Genomic DNA, 16,402 nt, shown 5'->3' with positions numbered 1-16,402 from the left:
CCATCAATATGCTGATGATACCCAGCTTTTCATCTCTACCCCAAACCAACCCAGTAATGCCCTTGAGGTGATATCCCATTGCCTGGAAGCGGTATGAGTCTGAATGGGGAAGAACAGGCTCCAACTCAACCCAGCCAAGACCAAGTGGCTATACGTACCGGCATCTCAGGTAATCCAGGATATTCCATCTTTGGTTATGGGGGGAGAGGTGTTACCCCCGGTTGAAAGGGTGCGCAACTTAGGCATCCTCCTGGATGCACGACTCAGTTTAGAAGATCATATAGGAGCCGTGGCCAGGGGGGCATTTGCGCAGGTTCACCTGGTGCACCAGTTGCACCCCTATCTGGACCGAGATGCCCTATGTACGGTCACTCATGTGCTCGTTACCTCCCGTATAGACTACTGCAATGCTCTCTACATGGGACTGCCCTTGAAGACCACCCGAAGGCTTCAACTGGTGCAGAATGCGGCTGCGCGGGTTGTGATGGGAGCATCTCGATACTCCCATATTACACTCCTCCTGCGTGAGCTGCATTGGTTACCAGTTGTCCTCCAGGTGAGATTTAAGGTGCTGGTTCTTACCTATAAAGCCCTACATGGCTTAGGTCCGGGATATTTGCAGGACCGTCTGCTGCCAGGAACAACTGCCCATCGCCCTGTGCGCTCACACAGGGAGGGCCTCCTCAGGGTGCCGTCGGCCAGACAATGTTGACTGACGACCCCCAGGGAGAGGGCCTTCTCTGTGGGGGCACCTGCCCTTTGGAATCAACTCCCCTTGGAGTTCCAGATGGCCCCGGATCTCCGTTCCTTTCGTCGCGACATTAAAACATGGCTTTTTGAACAGGCCGACCTGGACTGATGGAAGGGAGGTTTTCTTAATTTTGTTTTACTGTGTTTTTAATCGGACTATTTATGGGATAATTTGATTTAATACCTTTTAATGTTTGTATTTTGTGTTTTTATTGTTGTTAGCTGCCCTGAGTCCTTTGGGAGATAGGGCAGCATACAAATCCCATAAATTAAATAAATAAATAAATAAAAATAAATATGTTTATTTTTTACATCACGAAAGCCCTGTCCAAGGGAGAGTTTTACCCATTAATGCTAAGCAACAACCCTATTTCCATCTCACTACATGACAACATTGCTGGAATCTTTTCATTAACTTTCAGTGAAGCTTGCTTGTTATTGCAACATTTTGTTGCAATGAAAAAAAGGAAATAAATATTCCAAACCAAACCTGTCCTGTATATCAAACATAATGCAAACTACCACTATAACTACAACATCAGTAGCAGGTAAATGCAACAGTCTAATGTATTTAAATATACAGCATGTTCCCAGGTTAGAATGGTTCAAGATGCTTACATAATATTTATACACAGAGCTTTTTTTGTAAAGAAAAAGGTGCCAGAACTCACACATGTCATACAACCCGCCTTGCCTACCCTACAAGGTTCCATCCAAAAAAGGTGCCAGAACTCTATTCTGAGTGTTCTATGACCAAAAAAGCCCTGCTTATACATTATTGTACAATAATACTGCTCCAACCTATATACAAATTCACCTTAAGGACAAATCTTGGGAATGGATCTTGTTCTTAAACTGGGATCTAGCTGTACGTGGGAATCTACTTTCAGTTGCCCACTGCATGAAGATATTAAGCATATGCCCATTCAATCCATGCCCAGAAATCTTTGAATACTACCATAAGTTTCACCAGATGTAATAGTAGCTGTATGCCTATTGCCCTTCTATGTTTGGAACTTGGTTTTGCTTTCTATTGAGACTCACATGAGAAAGACAAAAATGCCAGTTATTTTGACCCACATATAATGGCTGTAGAATTGAAAAGAAAAATGGATGATCAGCTGGAATGGAGTATATTAGAAGAAGATGTGTTGTTTGGAACACATAACTCGTAATACGTGAGTTGAAATGTGATCTATTGCATTTGGAATAATTCTGAGGTTGTCCACACGTCTGATCAAAGACAAAATAAAGGCAAGTTTATATCGACTTGAAAAGGTCAAATATTTCACATGGAATAAAACAAGGGACTACCTTGCTTTGCACTAATTGTTGCTATTAAATTCTCTTTTTTGAGTGTTCTGTGACATGTGGAACGGGAATACAGAGGAGAAGCCTGAACTGTGCTGAAAAATATCTTTCTGGAAAGTACCGAGAACTTGTCCCTAAAAAATGTTCCTATCTTCAAAAACCAAACATAGAGATGGAAAAAGTTTGCATCCTACATCCTTGTTACAAGCACTCTGCATATTTATCAATAAATCAAGGCAGCTGGTTTTCCTCCTCTTGGTCTCAGGTAAAGGACATAGGTAAACTCTGAAATATTTTAAGCTTCATATCAAGTCTCGGTTACCTTTTTTTTTCTTTCAATGCTTCCAGTGTCCTAGATTCATACCTGTAGCACAAATGCATTCTATGGAGAGAGGGGGGGGGCTCTGTGGTTCAGAAATGAGCGCTTTGAGCTCTGGAATGTTTCAGTTCCTTCATATATATATATATATATATATATATATATATATATATATATATATATATATATATATATATATATATATATATATATATTGTTGTTGTTGTTGTTAGTTGCGAAGTCGTGTCCAACCCATCGCGACTCTATGGACAATGTTCCTCCAGGCTTTCCTGTCCTCTACCATCTTCTGGAGTCCATTTAAGCTCACGCCTACTGCTTCAGTGACTCCATCCAGCCACCTCATTCTCTGTCGTCCCCTTCTTCTATTGCCCTCAATCTTTCCCAGCATTAGGCTCTTCTCCAGTGAGTCCTTCCTCCTCATTAGGTGGCCAAAGTATTTGAGTTTTAGCTTCAGGATCTGGCCTTCTAAAGAACAGTCAGGGTTGATCTCCTCTAGGACTGACCGGTTTGATCGCCTTGCAGTCCAAGGGACTCGCAGGAGTCTTCTCCAGCACCAGAGTTCAAATGCCTCAATTCTTTTGCGCTCAGCCTTTCTTATGGTCCAACTTTCGCTGCCATACATTGCAACTGGGAAGACCATAGCCTTGACTATACGCACTTTTGTTGACAGGGTGATGTCTCTGCTTTTTAGTGTGCTGTCTAGATTTGCCATGGCTTTCCTCCCGAGGAGCAAGCGTCTTTTAATTTCTTGACTACAGTCCCCATCTGCAGTGATCTTGGAGCCCAGGAAAATAAAATCTGTCACTACCTCCATTTCTTCCCCATCTATTTGCCAGGAATTGAGAGGGCCGGATGCCATGATCTTGGTTTTCTTAATGTTTAGTTTCAACCCAACTTTTGCACTCTCCTTCTTCACTCGCAACAAGAGACTCTTCAGTTCCTCTTCACTTTCTCCCATTAGAGTGGTATCATCTGCATATCTTAGGTTGTTGATATTTCTTCCAGCAATCTTAATTCCAACTTTTGACTCCTCTAGCCCTGCCTTTCTCATGATGCATATAAGTTAAATAGGCAAGGCGACAGTATACAGCCTTGCCGGACACCTTTCCCAATTTGGAACCAATCAGTGGTTCTGTGTCCAGTTCTCACTGTTGCTTCTTGGCCCGCATATAGGTTTCTCAAGAGACAAATACGATGTTCTGGTACTCCCATCTCTTTAAGAACTTGCCACAGTTTGTTATGATCCACACAATCAAAGGCTTTACTGTAGTCAATGAAGCAGAAGTAGATGTTTTTCTGGAACTCCCTAGCTTTCTCCATGATCCAGCATATGATGGCAATTTGATCTCTAGTTCCTCTGCCTCTTCGAAATCCTGCCTGTTCTTCTGGTAGTTCTCGATCCACATACTGCTGGAGTCTAGGTTGTAGGATTTTAAGCATAACTTTACTAGCATGAGAAATGAGTGCAATGGTGCGATAGTTTGAACATTCTTTGGCACTGCCTTTCTTTGGAATTGGAATGTAAACTGATCTTTTCCAATCCTGTGGCCACTGTTGAGTTTTCCAAATTTGCTGGCAAATTGAGTGTAGCACTTTTACTGCATCGTCTTTTAAGATTTTGAATAGCTCAGCTGGAATACTGTCACCTCCACTAGCTTTGTTGTTGCTCAGCTTTTCTAAGGCCCACTTCACTTCACATTCTAGGATGTCTGGCTCGAGGTCAGTGACCACCTCATTGTGATTATCAGGGACGTTAAGCTCATTCTTGTATAGTTCTTCTGTGTAATTTTGCCATCTCTTCTTAATCTCTTCTGCCTCTGTTAGGTCCCTGCCATTTTGGTCCTTTATCATGCCCATTTTTGCATTGATCTCTCCAATTTTCTTGAAAAGATCTCTGGTCCTCCCTATTCTATTGTTTTCTTCTATTTCTTTGCACTGTTCATTTAAGAAGGCATTCTTATCTCTTCTAGCTATTCTCTGGAATTCTGCATTCAACTGGGCGTATCTTTCTTTTTCTCCCTTGCCTTTTGCTTCCCTCCTTTCCTCAGCTATTTGCATAGCTTCCTCAGACAGCCATTTTGCTTTCTTGCATTTCTTTTTCTTTGGGATGGTTTTGGTTGCTACCTCTTGTACAATGTTGCGAACCTCTGTCCATAGTTCTTCAGGCACCCTGTCTATCAGATCTAATTCCTTAAATCTATTTGTCACCTCTACTGTATATTCAACGGGGATATGATTTAATTCATACCTGACTGGCCTGGTGCTTTTCCCTACTTTCTTCAGTTTAAGCCTAAACTTTGCAACAAGAAGCTCATGGTCTGAGCCACAGTCAGCTCCTGGTCTTGTTTTTACTGACTGTATAGAGCTTCTCCATCTTTGGCTGCAGAGCATATAGTCAATCTGATTTCTGTGTTGACCGTCTGGTGATGTCCATGTGTAGAGCCGTCTCTTGGGTTGTTGGAAAAGAGTGTTTGCTATGACCATCGTATTCTCTTGACAAAATTCTATCAGCCTGTGCCCTGCTTCATTTTGTACTCCAAGGCCAAACTTGCCTGTTATTCCCGTTATCTTTTGGCTTCCTACTTTAGCATTCCAATCCCCCATGATGATAAGGACATCATTTTTTGGTGTTAGTTCTATAAGGTGCTGTAGGGCTTCATAGAACCGGTCAATTTCATCCTCTTCAGCACCAGTGGTTGGGGCATAGACTTGGACTACTGTGATATTGAATGGTTTGCCTTGGATTCGAACTGAGATCATTCTGTCATTTTGAGGATTGTATCCCAGTATTGCTTTTCCTACTCTTTTATTGACTATGAAGACTACTCCATTTCTTCTGAGGGATTCTTGCCCGCAGTAGTATACCTGATGGTCATCTGAATTAAATTCACCCATTCCTGTCCATTTTAGTTCGCTGATACCTAAGATGTCGATGTTCAATCTTGTCATCTCTTGTTTGACCACGTCCAGCTTGCCTTGATTCATGGATCTTACATTCCAGGTTCCTAGGGAGAAAGAATCTTTACAGCATCGGACTTTCCTTTCACCACCAGACATATCCACAGCTGAGCGTCCTTTCAGCTTTGGCCCAGTCGCTTCATTCTTTCTGGCGCTACTAGTACTAGCCCTCTGCTCTTCCCCAGTAGCATATTGAACGCCTTCCGACCTGAGGGGCTCATCTTCCAGCGTCATATCGTTTTGCCTTTTGGTACTGTCCATAGGGTTTTCATGGCAAAGATACTGGAGTGGGTTGCCATTTCCTATGCGCAGAAGTAAGCAGAAGTCCACAGCATCCACAGTTCATGAAATAGAACCATTGGCAATGATGTATACTTTCCAATTCAGAATCAGAGCTTCTAGATAAAATAATAATAATAATAATAATAATAATAATAATAATAATAATAATAATAATGACTTAATATATGTTAAGGCTGTAAATATGACTGATGCCAGAAAAGATTTGATTCATCATTTGGGAAACAAGAGATATTTTTTTTTTGGAACTATTATCTTCCAACTGAATTGGATTACAGCTTTTGCCATCCCTGGTCAGGAAGATACGGTACATAAATGGGTGACTTTTTCAGCCTGGAGACTACCAGTGGCAAACCCTGCTTCAGGGCTCCAGGTGGCAAGCTGATGGTTCAATATGTTACCAGAGTGAGTAGAGAAAAGACCAGGAAAGGTTGACTAGAAATTTCACTGGCAAGGGTTCTTCTAAAGCAGACATGTCAAACACAAGGCCTGGGGGCCAGATCCAGCCCGCGAAGTGGTTACATGTGGCCCACGAAGCCATCCTGGAAACAGTGAGGGAACAGCCTGCACTGCCTTGGCCCTGGCCCAGAGACCCTCCTCCTGCCAGAGACCCTCAGATCTGTCCCACTCCTGCCCAGGCCCCCATAGGCACCCTTGATGTGAATGATGTAGAGCTGGCCACACCCACCCAATAGGCCATACACACTCTAGCCAGTAGGCCACGCCCACCCTGGCCATATCCACCCGGCCCCCTGAGGGCAACCGCAATGCTGATGCGGCCCTCAATGAAATTGAGTTTGACACCCCTGTTCTAAAGTATTTACAGGAAGCTGCCCATCAAGTTAAACCTTTGGATATGTTCTTGACTGGCTGGCTGCAGACTTGTTAGCCCTTCTACCAAGGATTTCTCCTTTCAACCCAATTCTAGAAAAAGTAAGAAGCTGAACAAATCTTGTGCTATAGTTTTGCATATGTGGGAAAACTGATGGGAAAATTTTTCATTCAAAATGTCCTATAAGGCCAAATCAACCTGTATTAAAGAGTTACTGGGAAAGGGGTCATATAATGAAATACAGTAAAGTATCAATCATATGAACAGAATTTCAAATAAAATAAACACAGTCTGTCTAACTGAATTAAGTACTTGCTATTTGCTTGCACAGGAACTTGGATTTTAGTGTAAGTCCCAAGTTCACTTCAGAAAAATAGTTGAAGAGGGAACATTTAGGCCTTTAGCTTGGATGGTTCATGCTAGGCAATTCTGTGCTGTTGTAATATTTGAAGAAAACTGTTGCTTTTTTGAATTAAGTACATTATTTTTAAAAAATATATTTTATTGATTTTTTACAATAACAATATTTGGTGCTTAGTAAACAGCGTGTTGTCTGGGTTCATATATTTGAAAAACATTTAATAGTGATTAATAGTAATTCTCCTTTGTCAACATTAGATAAATATGATTATTAATATTTTCAATGTATATAAGGTTGGATATAAACATTTTTTGTGTTTGTACAAATAACAATGACATACATATCTTTTCAAGTTAACTTATGTTTAAATTGTATTTGTAAAAGTCATCTTGTTAGGTCACTATGTGTCCTGTTTTCAAAATTCTTATTTAAACTTAATTTCTCCTCAGTATTCAAACCATTCTTATCAGTCATAGTTTTCTCAAAATTGATTACCTAAATAGCCAAACTTTCCATTCACATACCGGTACATCATCCCAATACTTTTCATTTACATACACCATCCCAATATTTTCATATTTTATATATTATAAAAATACTATACTACTTATATATCCTATAACATCCAGATGTAACATCTTTTCTGAATGGCTTATATTTCAACTATATTTGTAAAAGTCATCTTGTTGAATCATTATATGTCCTGTTTTCAAAAATTTTATTTAAGCTTAATTTCCCCTTGGTATTTAAATCATTCTTCTCGGTCATAATTCTCTCAAAGTTAATTACCTTTAAATGTCCAAACTTTCCATTCACATACATCATCCCAGTATTTTTACATTTCATATATTGTAAAAAATACTATACTACTTATATCTCTTATCCCTCTTATTATAGGGCCCGTTTATATCCAAAATTATCTATTCTTTTAACCATTATTCAAACAAATGTTTAATCATGTAGTGCTCCATCTGGTAAGTCGAATTAGATCTCTTAAGTCTAACTCTAGCCTTCTTTGGCCAAATAGCTTTCCAGGTTAGTATATTCTGCTTGCCAGGAAGTTCCTGTATTTTTGTAAGTGTTGTTGGGAGCGAGAAGGACAAGTTGAGTAGGATGTATGCTTTTTGTCTCCCACACTCTGATGGTTTTTCTGGCAGCTCTATAATACATTTTGTTAAATCTTCTTTCTTATCCTCAAATTTATTTTGAAGTCCTGACTGATAAAATATATTTTCCACTTTTATTGTTGTGGTAAAATCTTGTAGATTTTTTTCTGTTTGTGTTAAGTTGTAGTTCTCTTCATTCTCTATTAACTTCCTGACAGGGAGGACAATTAACCAGTGGAACAGCTTGCCTCCAGAAATTGTGGGCGCTCCATCCCTGGAGATTTTTAAGAAGGTTCTCCTGCTTAAGTGGGGGGCTGGACTAGAAGACCTCCAAGGTCCCTTCCAGATCTATTCTATTCTATTTAAGTCACTTTCTTCTAATTTGTGTTCTGTTATCTGTTTATTCATTCTTTATCATTGTTTTCTAGAGTTTTTTAATTGTAAGTTTAGATTGAAGATGTGCTCTTCTATGTCTTCAAAGTTGTTTTTGATCTCATCGTGGTTTGAAACTATTGTCATTTGAATCTGTCATAGCATTGCGTACATTTCCTCCTGAAAAGTACTTGTCTTGACTTGGAGTATTACTCCTGCAGATCTCTGATGTTTCAGGCTAGGTCTTTCAGAAGGGAATATTAGGTGTTGTTTCCTGTCCCCTTTAGATAAATATGCAATGTCCATTTTCTCTTAATTAGCCTTATCAAACCAGACAATCTCAAAATCCAAACAACCACATCTTATAGTGATGCGACAAAGGGATCACGGGGCTCTGCACCCCACAGCTGATTTTGCCCTACCAAGGGACCCTAAATGGGTCAAAGTCACGCCAGAGAGGCAACAAAGGAGGGGTGCCCCAAAGATTGTGGTACGATGGCAGTCAATCCGCTTGATCTAGGGGAAGTCCTCCAACCTGACGGGAGAAAGGCTAGCTGCACATCAGTGTCTAGCCTAAGTTACTAGCAGCCGAAGTCCAAAAACATGAACCAGAACAAAGGTGAACAGCATGTTTGAAACCAGGTGAGAGTATAGATCTTCTCTCTTCTATTTTGTAACTGATTACCTGGAAAAGATCCCCAAAGCAAGAAATCCTCTGAAAGTGAGGGAGGGGACTAAATCCCCACCCCTCCCTAAACGGAACTGGCAAATTAACTTCTAAGCGGGGAAAATATTCTGAAATGAAATAAATATCACCATTGTCTGGATAAATCTGAAAATTAAGAAAACTGTTAATATTTTACACCCTAAAGAGTTTTGATGAAAATAAATAATAATAATAATAATAATAATAATAATAATAATAATAATAATAATAATAATAATAATATTTTTGTTTGAAAAAGTTGGAAAATAAATAACTACTGACATCTAGTGGAGAACTAGAGCATAGAACAACAGCAACGCTAACTCAGAAATTGGCAAGATGCCCAGAAACGAATAATCTGTTCCCTTGAACTTTAATAACCTTCAGCCAAATAGAAAACAGCTGGGAACAAAGAAAGAAAACATACCATCTATATAAGCTTAAAAAGTATCTGCAGGAAAAGAAAACTTTAACTGTTAAGCTCAAGAATTGTTTTCAGAAAAAGAAAAACTTTGACTCTTGGCAAATCTTCTAGGGGGGGAATTTACTAGAAGGCTACAAGGTGGCTGATGCCTTGACAATTGGAAATGCATTGGATTGCAAAAACCATATATAAAGATATGAATTAAGTACATTATTATAATTTGTCACACAGTATTTACTGATGTTTGGACTAGATTTGGCATTTTTATCTACTTATCAAGTCCTTCCCAAGGACTTGGGATAGACAGATGCTGTTTGATCCTGTTAAAGGTATCTTCACAGGTAAGAGGGTAAAGCTGCCTTTTGCAATCGATTAGTGATTTTGTCAACGCGGATGGTATTCAAGCAGTGCTCCAGATGTTTTGGAATTGCAATGAAGGCACCTATCACTAGTGGTACTATCTTTGCCTTCTTTTGCCACAGTCATTTAAAACATAAAGCATTGAACATATAACATATAACAATAACAGTAATATTGTAAAGAAATCATTGTGTTACGTGTAGCATCTTCTTTCTCGCTGAACTATACAGAATATGTGTAGAAAAGAAGCAGGCTGAAAGAAAAATCCTAAAATTTGCCCAAAGTAAATTCACTCTAGATTCAAGTGGAGCTGCAGCTGTTAGAGGTTGCTGAGAGATGGGGGGGAGAGAGAACAAGAAGGATGAAGGATTTTGGTCTCCCTAGATTTTATTCTTTGCATAGAGGAGAAAAACAAAGCAAAAAAGTTATTGGCAGAAATAGCAACTGATATTCCAGCAGGTTAATGTTGCTAGTTGCACCTAAAAGTAGGAGTGGGCTAGTTTCCTGGGGAGATTTTGGTATTTCTCGTAGCCAAAACCGAAATGGCCCTGGGCAGATGGAAGCAGCAGCCCTTCCACAAACCAGTTGGAGCTGTGCTGGTCACCAGCCTGTGAATCCCAATGTTTGTGTAGAAGACTATATTGTATTTTCTAACTTTCCGGTTGGATCCCTCCAATTTAGCTTCAGGATGACTGAGAGGTAGGCTAGCACTGAGATGGAGGCACAGCCTAGAGGGAGCTCATTCTAATCCATTCAGTTACACATTTTCAATGCTGGAGTGCAGATCAAGGTCTAATAAATGTCTCTTTTCCCCAGAACTGTCATCACTTTCATTCCCCTTTTTTCCTTTTTTTTCTTTTGATATGGAATAAAATAAGATGCAACAGCAACCCTTTTCTATCCAGTGTAGGCAAAATGCTATTAAGGCTTCTGGAGAATCCTGTGCCTTTAAGTGAAACATTTCCTCTTGGCACCTCAACTAATTTAATTATTTTGCATGAATCTGATTTATGGGACTAGTGAATATTTTTTTCTTTGAATAGTTGCTATATCTAATGGCCCAAATCATTTTTTCCGACATTATGATAGCATTTCTCTTTGTAAGTTAAAGTAAGATTTAGATTTACTTACTTTCAAGCTAGAATTGGCAGCTATTTAAACTGTTGGGCTTCAAAGCTGCCAATCATCAAGCAAAGAGTCATTTCATTCATAGGGAGGCTATTCAAATGTCCAACTACTATGGGATGCTCAAATTACATTTAAACTACTGTTAGATATTAAGAGGGAGACTGCAACCTTGGCTTTCCCTCAGTAGGCCAAGTGTTTCATTGGGCTTCATTCTTGTTTGCAACAAAGGACCTAGTCATATCTGTAAGATATCTGCCAAATATTAGAGATTTTTTGAGTCTTATTGCAGTATTCTTTAAAAGAAAAATTAAGAACAATGCTTGGAAGTTCAGAATCAGAATAGAATAGAGCTGGAAGGGACCTTGGAGGTCTTCTAGTCCAGCCCTCTGCTCAAGCAGGAAAACCTATACCTATACCATCTCAGACAGATTGTCCAGTCTCTTCTTGAAAATGTCCAGGGATAGAGCACCCATGATTTCTGGGAATAAGCTGTTCCACTAGTTGATTGTCCTCACTGTCAGGACGTTTCTCCTTAATTGCTTCTCTCTTTGATCAGTTTCCAACCATTGTTTCTCGACCTTCCCTCTGGTTAGTTAGTTATATTGGTTCTGTTATTCTTAGTTTAGCTTTTAGGAATAAGTTCTGATTCCAAGATTCAGTTTGGGATTCATTTGGAAAATAACCCAATTTAATTAGGATTGTATCAAGATAAACACGTCAATTAAAGCTCAGTCTGAGACCACCATAAATTATTCTAATATTTTATTTTTTGGAGGTAATCAAAGTATAGGATATCATTTGTAGGAACAATAGGCAATTCTGGGGGATAAAGACTGTCCAGTATCAAGGCAGCAGGTGCAACAAAACCAGATTCCTTTAAATTTTGTTTTGGTCATGCTGTATAAGTACTTCTTGACTTACAACCATAATTAGGAGCAGAATTCAGTGCAGTCATAAGTCATCACACGGCCAAACTCGATTTTATAACCATTTTTATGGCAGTCGCAAAGCAAATCACCTCAGTTGTTAAGCACTCATATGGTCATTAAGTAAATCATGTGGTCATAAAACAAATCCACCTTCTAATGGACTTTTTTTAAAAGGGTTGCAAATTGCCAGTGCATGATCACAGGACTCTGCAACCATTTATGTATGAAGGTAATCGCCAAGTGCTTGAATTGCAATCATATTACCACAGGGTTGGTATGATGGTCATAAATGCAAATACAAATCACAAGACACTTTTTCTGAGGCCACTGTAAATTTGAATCACCATTGAGCAGTCATAAACTGAGGATTATCTGTATGTTTTGTTTTATTATTTTATTCTATTTATGCTTGCAACTTTGTTAACTTTGACCAGAATTATATGCTATTTGCAGTTGTAGTTGCTCCAGTACTATAAACCCTTCTAACATTTTGAGCAGACAAATTGAGGAGACATTATGTGAAGGAAGATAGACTTCAGGATGAGAGAATCTTCCCATTTCCTTACTTACTGTAAATGAGCAATACTGATGAATTAAGAGAGAAGGCAGGTTTCTCAGCCCATTACAGGGACCATACCAACAATTTCTGGACTCTTCTATTGGAAGCCCACTGGATGTAGAGGGAAAATTTTGTTTGTTCCTCAACTCATCTTGCTTAAGATCACTGAAAGGATGGAGCAGAATTGCTGGGAGGGTGAGTTATCTATGATGAGCCTTTGGATTTAGACATGGTTCCTAAATCTTCCATCGGTAGGACAATTTATTATAAAGTATGAGGAGATATTTTTAGCAATATATTCATTTGAAGAATTCTAATTAGAAAGCCTCTGCTGAACAATTTTTCACTATTAAAAAATAAGATCTGCCCCTCTCTTGATTTTATCTTTCTCCTTTCTTTCACTTCCCAATCTTAGATTTTATTTTTCTAAAAAAAATGTAGTTGGCTGTTTATCAACTCAACAGATGGCTTTCTAAAGAACTGAATCATCCCCCAACCTCTTGACTTTGGGCTGATATGAGATTCAGCTTCACCTCATACAATGACAGGTTTGGCTCAAAGCTGCTGGCTTTTATCTTGTTATTCAGGACTCATAGGAATCGTTGCACTCCATGCTTTTATTGCATGTTTTCTTGAAAGTTGTTGCTATCAAATGAGCAAAGTTAAAATTAAATAATTCCCCTTCTCTGTGAAATAATAGCTGATCTGATCTAAATAATTCTCCTTGACACTGTTCACACAGAAATCAGTGTTCCTCTAGACTGGATCAATAACAAACTGTAAATCTGTCTGAGGTCGCAAATGTTACACTTTTATTGCCCAGGAGTAAATTTACACAAGCAAGCATTGCAAAATAATCCTGCCATGGAGAAGAGCATGCACGTTACCTGAATAATGTATTAAACACTGCAGATTCTCCATTTCCATTATTGAAAGAAAAACAATGCAGTTAAACAGTATTGAAAGTCCTAGTGTGGAAATACTTAAGGCAGCTTGTATCTGTTTGGGAAGGGCAACATCTGTGCCTTGGCTAATACAGTTTAATAGCACTTCTGATTTCCCTCTTTCACTTTCTGCCAATGCATTCTCCTCATCACCTTTATTCCCTTAAAGATGGTAATTTTAGACTGGACATTTATTGCACAATTCTCCTGTTTCATTTGCAGAATTTCACAAAATGCTTAGGCATGTTGTATCCTTCCCTTTTCCCACTGTGTCCCACATTGTGTGTGTGTGTGTGTGTGTGTCTGTGTGTGTGTGTGTGTGTGTGTGTGTTGTAAAATAATACTGTGATAGAGCAGAAGGGAGATATGGAATAGCTGGCTTGGTACAGTAGTACTAGAAGAAGAGGAAGCACCTGTGTGCAGCAGAGCACTGTGCTTGTGGTTATTGGGTCTAAGTGGAGAATGGATACAGGAAAATCATGTTTCTCTCAGTTCCAACCACTCAGATTTTACAGGAGAAAGGAGGTTCCATTATTTTAGGATCCCTGCAGTGTACATTTTGAGATTTCATGACATATTTGCTTGGAAGGGCATGATAGGTAAGCATATGAAAAAGAGGTAGCACTATCTTAAATAAGTAATATCAAGAAAAATCAATTTAACTTAAGGAGGTTCTAGGTTTAGTCATGTATTCCCATGCAAACACACCAAGGCAATGTCGATGATTGACATTGTCGATGATTGACAAGTTAAGTGATTCCGGAAAAGGCATATTTTTTTTAACACAAGAATCCTTTTTCTAAGACAGATGGATGCATTTGCTTCAGTGAATATTTTGTTTTCCTCAGAAGGATTATTTTAGTCATGTGCTCATTTGCAGAAATTTAATTCATTAAAACCCATGTGATTAGTTGTACAATATTTATTTTATTAAGTGACAGCTTAATAGGTTTGTAAATATTAATATCTGAAATTGAACCATGCAGGTACTTTTGAAGACAGCTGGGACTCCAATCAATAATTGTGTACACAGGACCTTTCTGGCTATCTATGTGACAACATGCATAAGATTTAGCTTTTATGAAAAGGCTTTATTGTGGAAATAAATAGTTGAATATTGTCCAGAACCTCTTGCTGAAAATGCTTTGATGAACTCAGCAGAGATTTATAATCTTGTATTGGTTGTTCTACTTCCATATGGAGATTTTCATAAGACTTTCTGTCCAGTTGTAGTTAGCCATATTGATTAACTTTGTTGTACCCTGCAGTGCACAGTGACCTGTGGAAGTGGCATGCAAGTGAGGTCCGTTCAGTGCCTAGCAAATGGGAGATCAGCTACCGGATGCCTCCTGCACCAGAAGCCCATTACATCGCAAGCCTGTAATATAAACCTCTGTCCTCTTCCAGAAGCAAAAGGTATAGTCAAACTGTTTCTTTTCTTCTGGACCTCCATTTTTGTCTTTAAAGGATCCCTTCCTCAACACTATCTTTTGAATTCTACTTGGGAATCATGAGATGTGCAATCCCAAGGATCAGATTGAGGAGGGCTGCTTTAAATTTGGTTCTAAAGATCTTGCTTAAAGATATTGTGAGTATTCCACCAGGACTGCTTGGCAAAGAGCATTTAGAGACTTCAAGTACAATCATTACCTTCAAGGGCAAATCCAAAACCAGAAAGAATCTTAGATAGTAAGTTAGTAAGTAAGAGTAAGTTATGTATGTAATTAGTTGCAGAACAATTTAGTTTAAAACAATTCAGAGGGAATTAGAGAGCATCTTTCAACTATTATTTGAAGAAAGATGGAGACAATTTTGAGAGGAGTTTCCCAACAGAAAAAAAAAATTGAGATTTACTTTCTTCAAGAATATATTTCAAACTGTGAAGATCAGTTTGAAATTACTTCACTTATCAAATGGATGAACTTCTGCACAGAACACTGTAAACAGCATCTCAAGCATATTCAGGGAGAAAGAGAGAAATTCATTATGTGAACACTTTCATCTTTCCCTTCAATAGATGGACATACATCATGAGAATTGGGGTATAAATGCACACATGTACACACAGAGAGACTTGTACAGTACATATATAAATATTCACATGTATATAGAGATATATAAATACCCACACATACAGTATACAATAAGTCATGAGTTGCATATGACTCACCTTTAACTACATCACAAGTCTTGAAGCTGAATGATCTTATATGATTGTCTAAGAGTGTACACTTGTGTGTTTTTCAAAAAATCTTTAGCAACATTTTTATTATATTCATGCAATGTTATATCAGTATATATAGACATATATACACCTCAGGTCCTTGTTTTCTTATTTTCATAACCCATTTAAATAAAAACACCAGTCATTGAATTAAAATGTTCTATCTCCCAAGCTTCAAGCAAATCAAGTCTTTTTTATTTTAAATGCTGCATTTACATTTATTCAATACACATGGAAACCCAACTCTTCATGAAATGTATATTTGACTACATTCACAATGTCTTTTCTTTTCATTATTTCTAGATGTCTTCTGTAAGGATTATTTTAACTGGTGCCACTTGGTTCCCCAACATGGCGTTTGTAGTCATAGTTTCTATGGGAAGCAATGCTGCAGGTCTTGTATCAATTCTAATTTGTGAGCATTGCCTATAAAATATAAGGCATAGCTCTGAATGAGCTTCACCTCTTAACTGGCATCCAAGCTGATAAACAAGAGGATCTCAAGAGCGACTGGAACACTCTGAAGCATCCTTCTTGGCAAGCAATATGACTCCAGGTTAAAAAAAAACAGCCAAGAATCACGTGCATGGCGGAGGTCACATCCCAAATCCTTTTCGGTATTCTAATGTGACCTGAGGGAATACCTAGTTCTTAAAATAAACCAAAAGAAGGGGCTTTTAATGTAAACAGGGCATGGTTTAGTTTTCCCCAAGAAAGTTGGAAGGAAGTTGATTGTTGAAAATATAACCAATTTCTTTTTGAGGAGCTGATGAGAGCAGAACATCTATGAACAACAAC

The 16,402-nt window shown here is 38.6% G+C and overlaps 1 protein-coding gene across 1 annotated transcript in view; it reads left to right on the top strand.

Annotated features, from left to right (window-relative positions):
• Window positions 1-16,031, top strand: part of ADAMTS16 (ADAM metallopeptidase with thrombospondin type 1 motif 16) — a gene marked incomplete at its 5' end in the record, with an annotated part of 97,243 nt that extends 81,212 nt beyond the window's left edge. Inside the window, 3 exons of the mRNA XM_083360296.1 lie at window positions 2,108-2,326; window positions 14,649-14,796; window positions 15,908-16,031. Of these exons, the coding sequence (XP_083216422.1) occupies window positions 2,108-2,326; window positions 14,649-14,796; window positions 15,908-16,023 (483 nt within the window). The 3' untranslated portion in view covers window positions 16,024-16,031. The remainder of the gene's footprint in view (window positions 1-2,107; window positions 2,327-14,648; window positions 14,797-15,907) is intronic.
• Window positions 16,032-16,402: the final 371 nt, after the last annotated feature.

This window comes from Vipera ursinii, assembly GCF_947247035.1.
Source record: "Vipera ursinii genome assembly, chromosome: 3".
In the NCBI taxonomy this organism is placed as follows: Eukaryota; Metazoa; Chordata; class Lepidosauria; order Squamata; family Viperidae; genus Vipera; species Vipera ursinii.
This window is presented reverse-complemented; position numbering and strand designations above follow the sequence as displayed.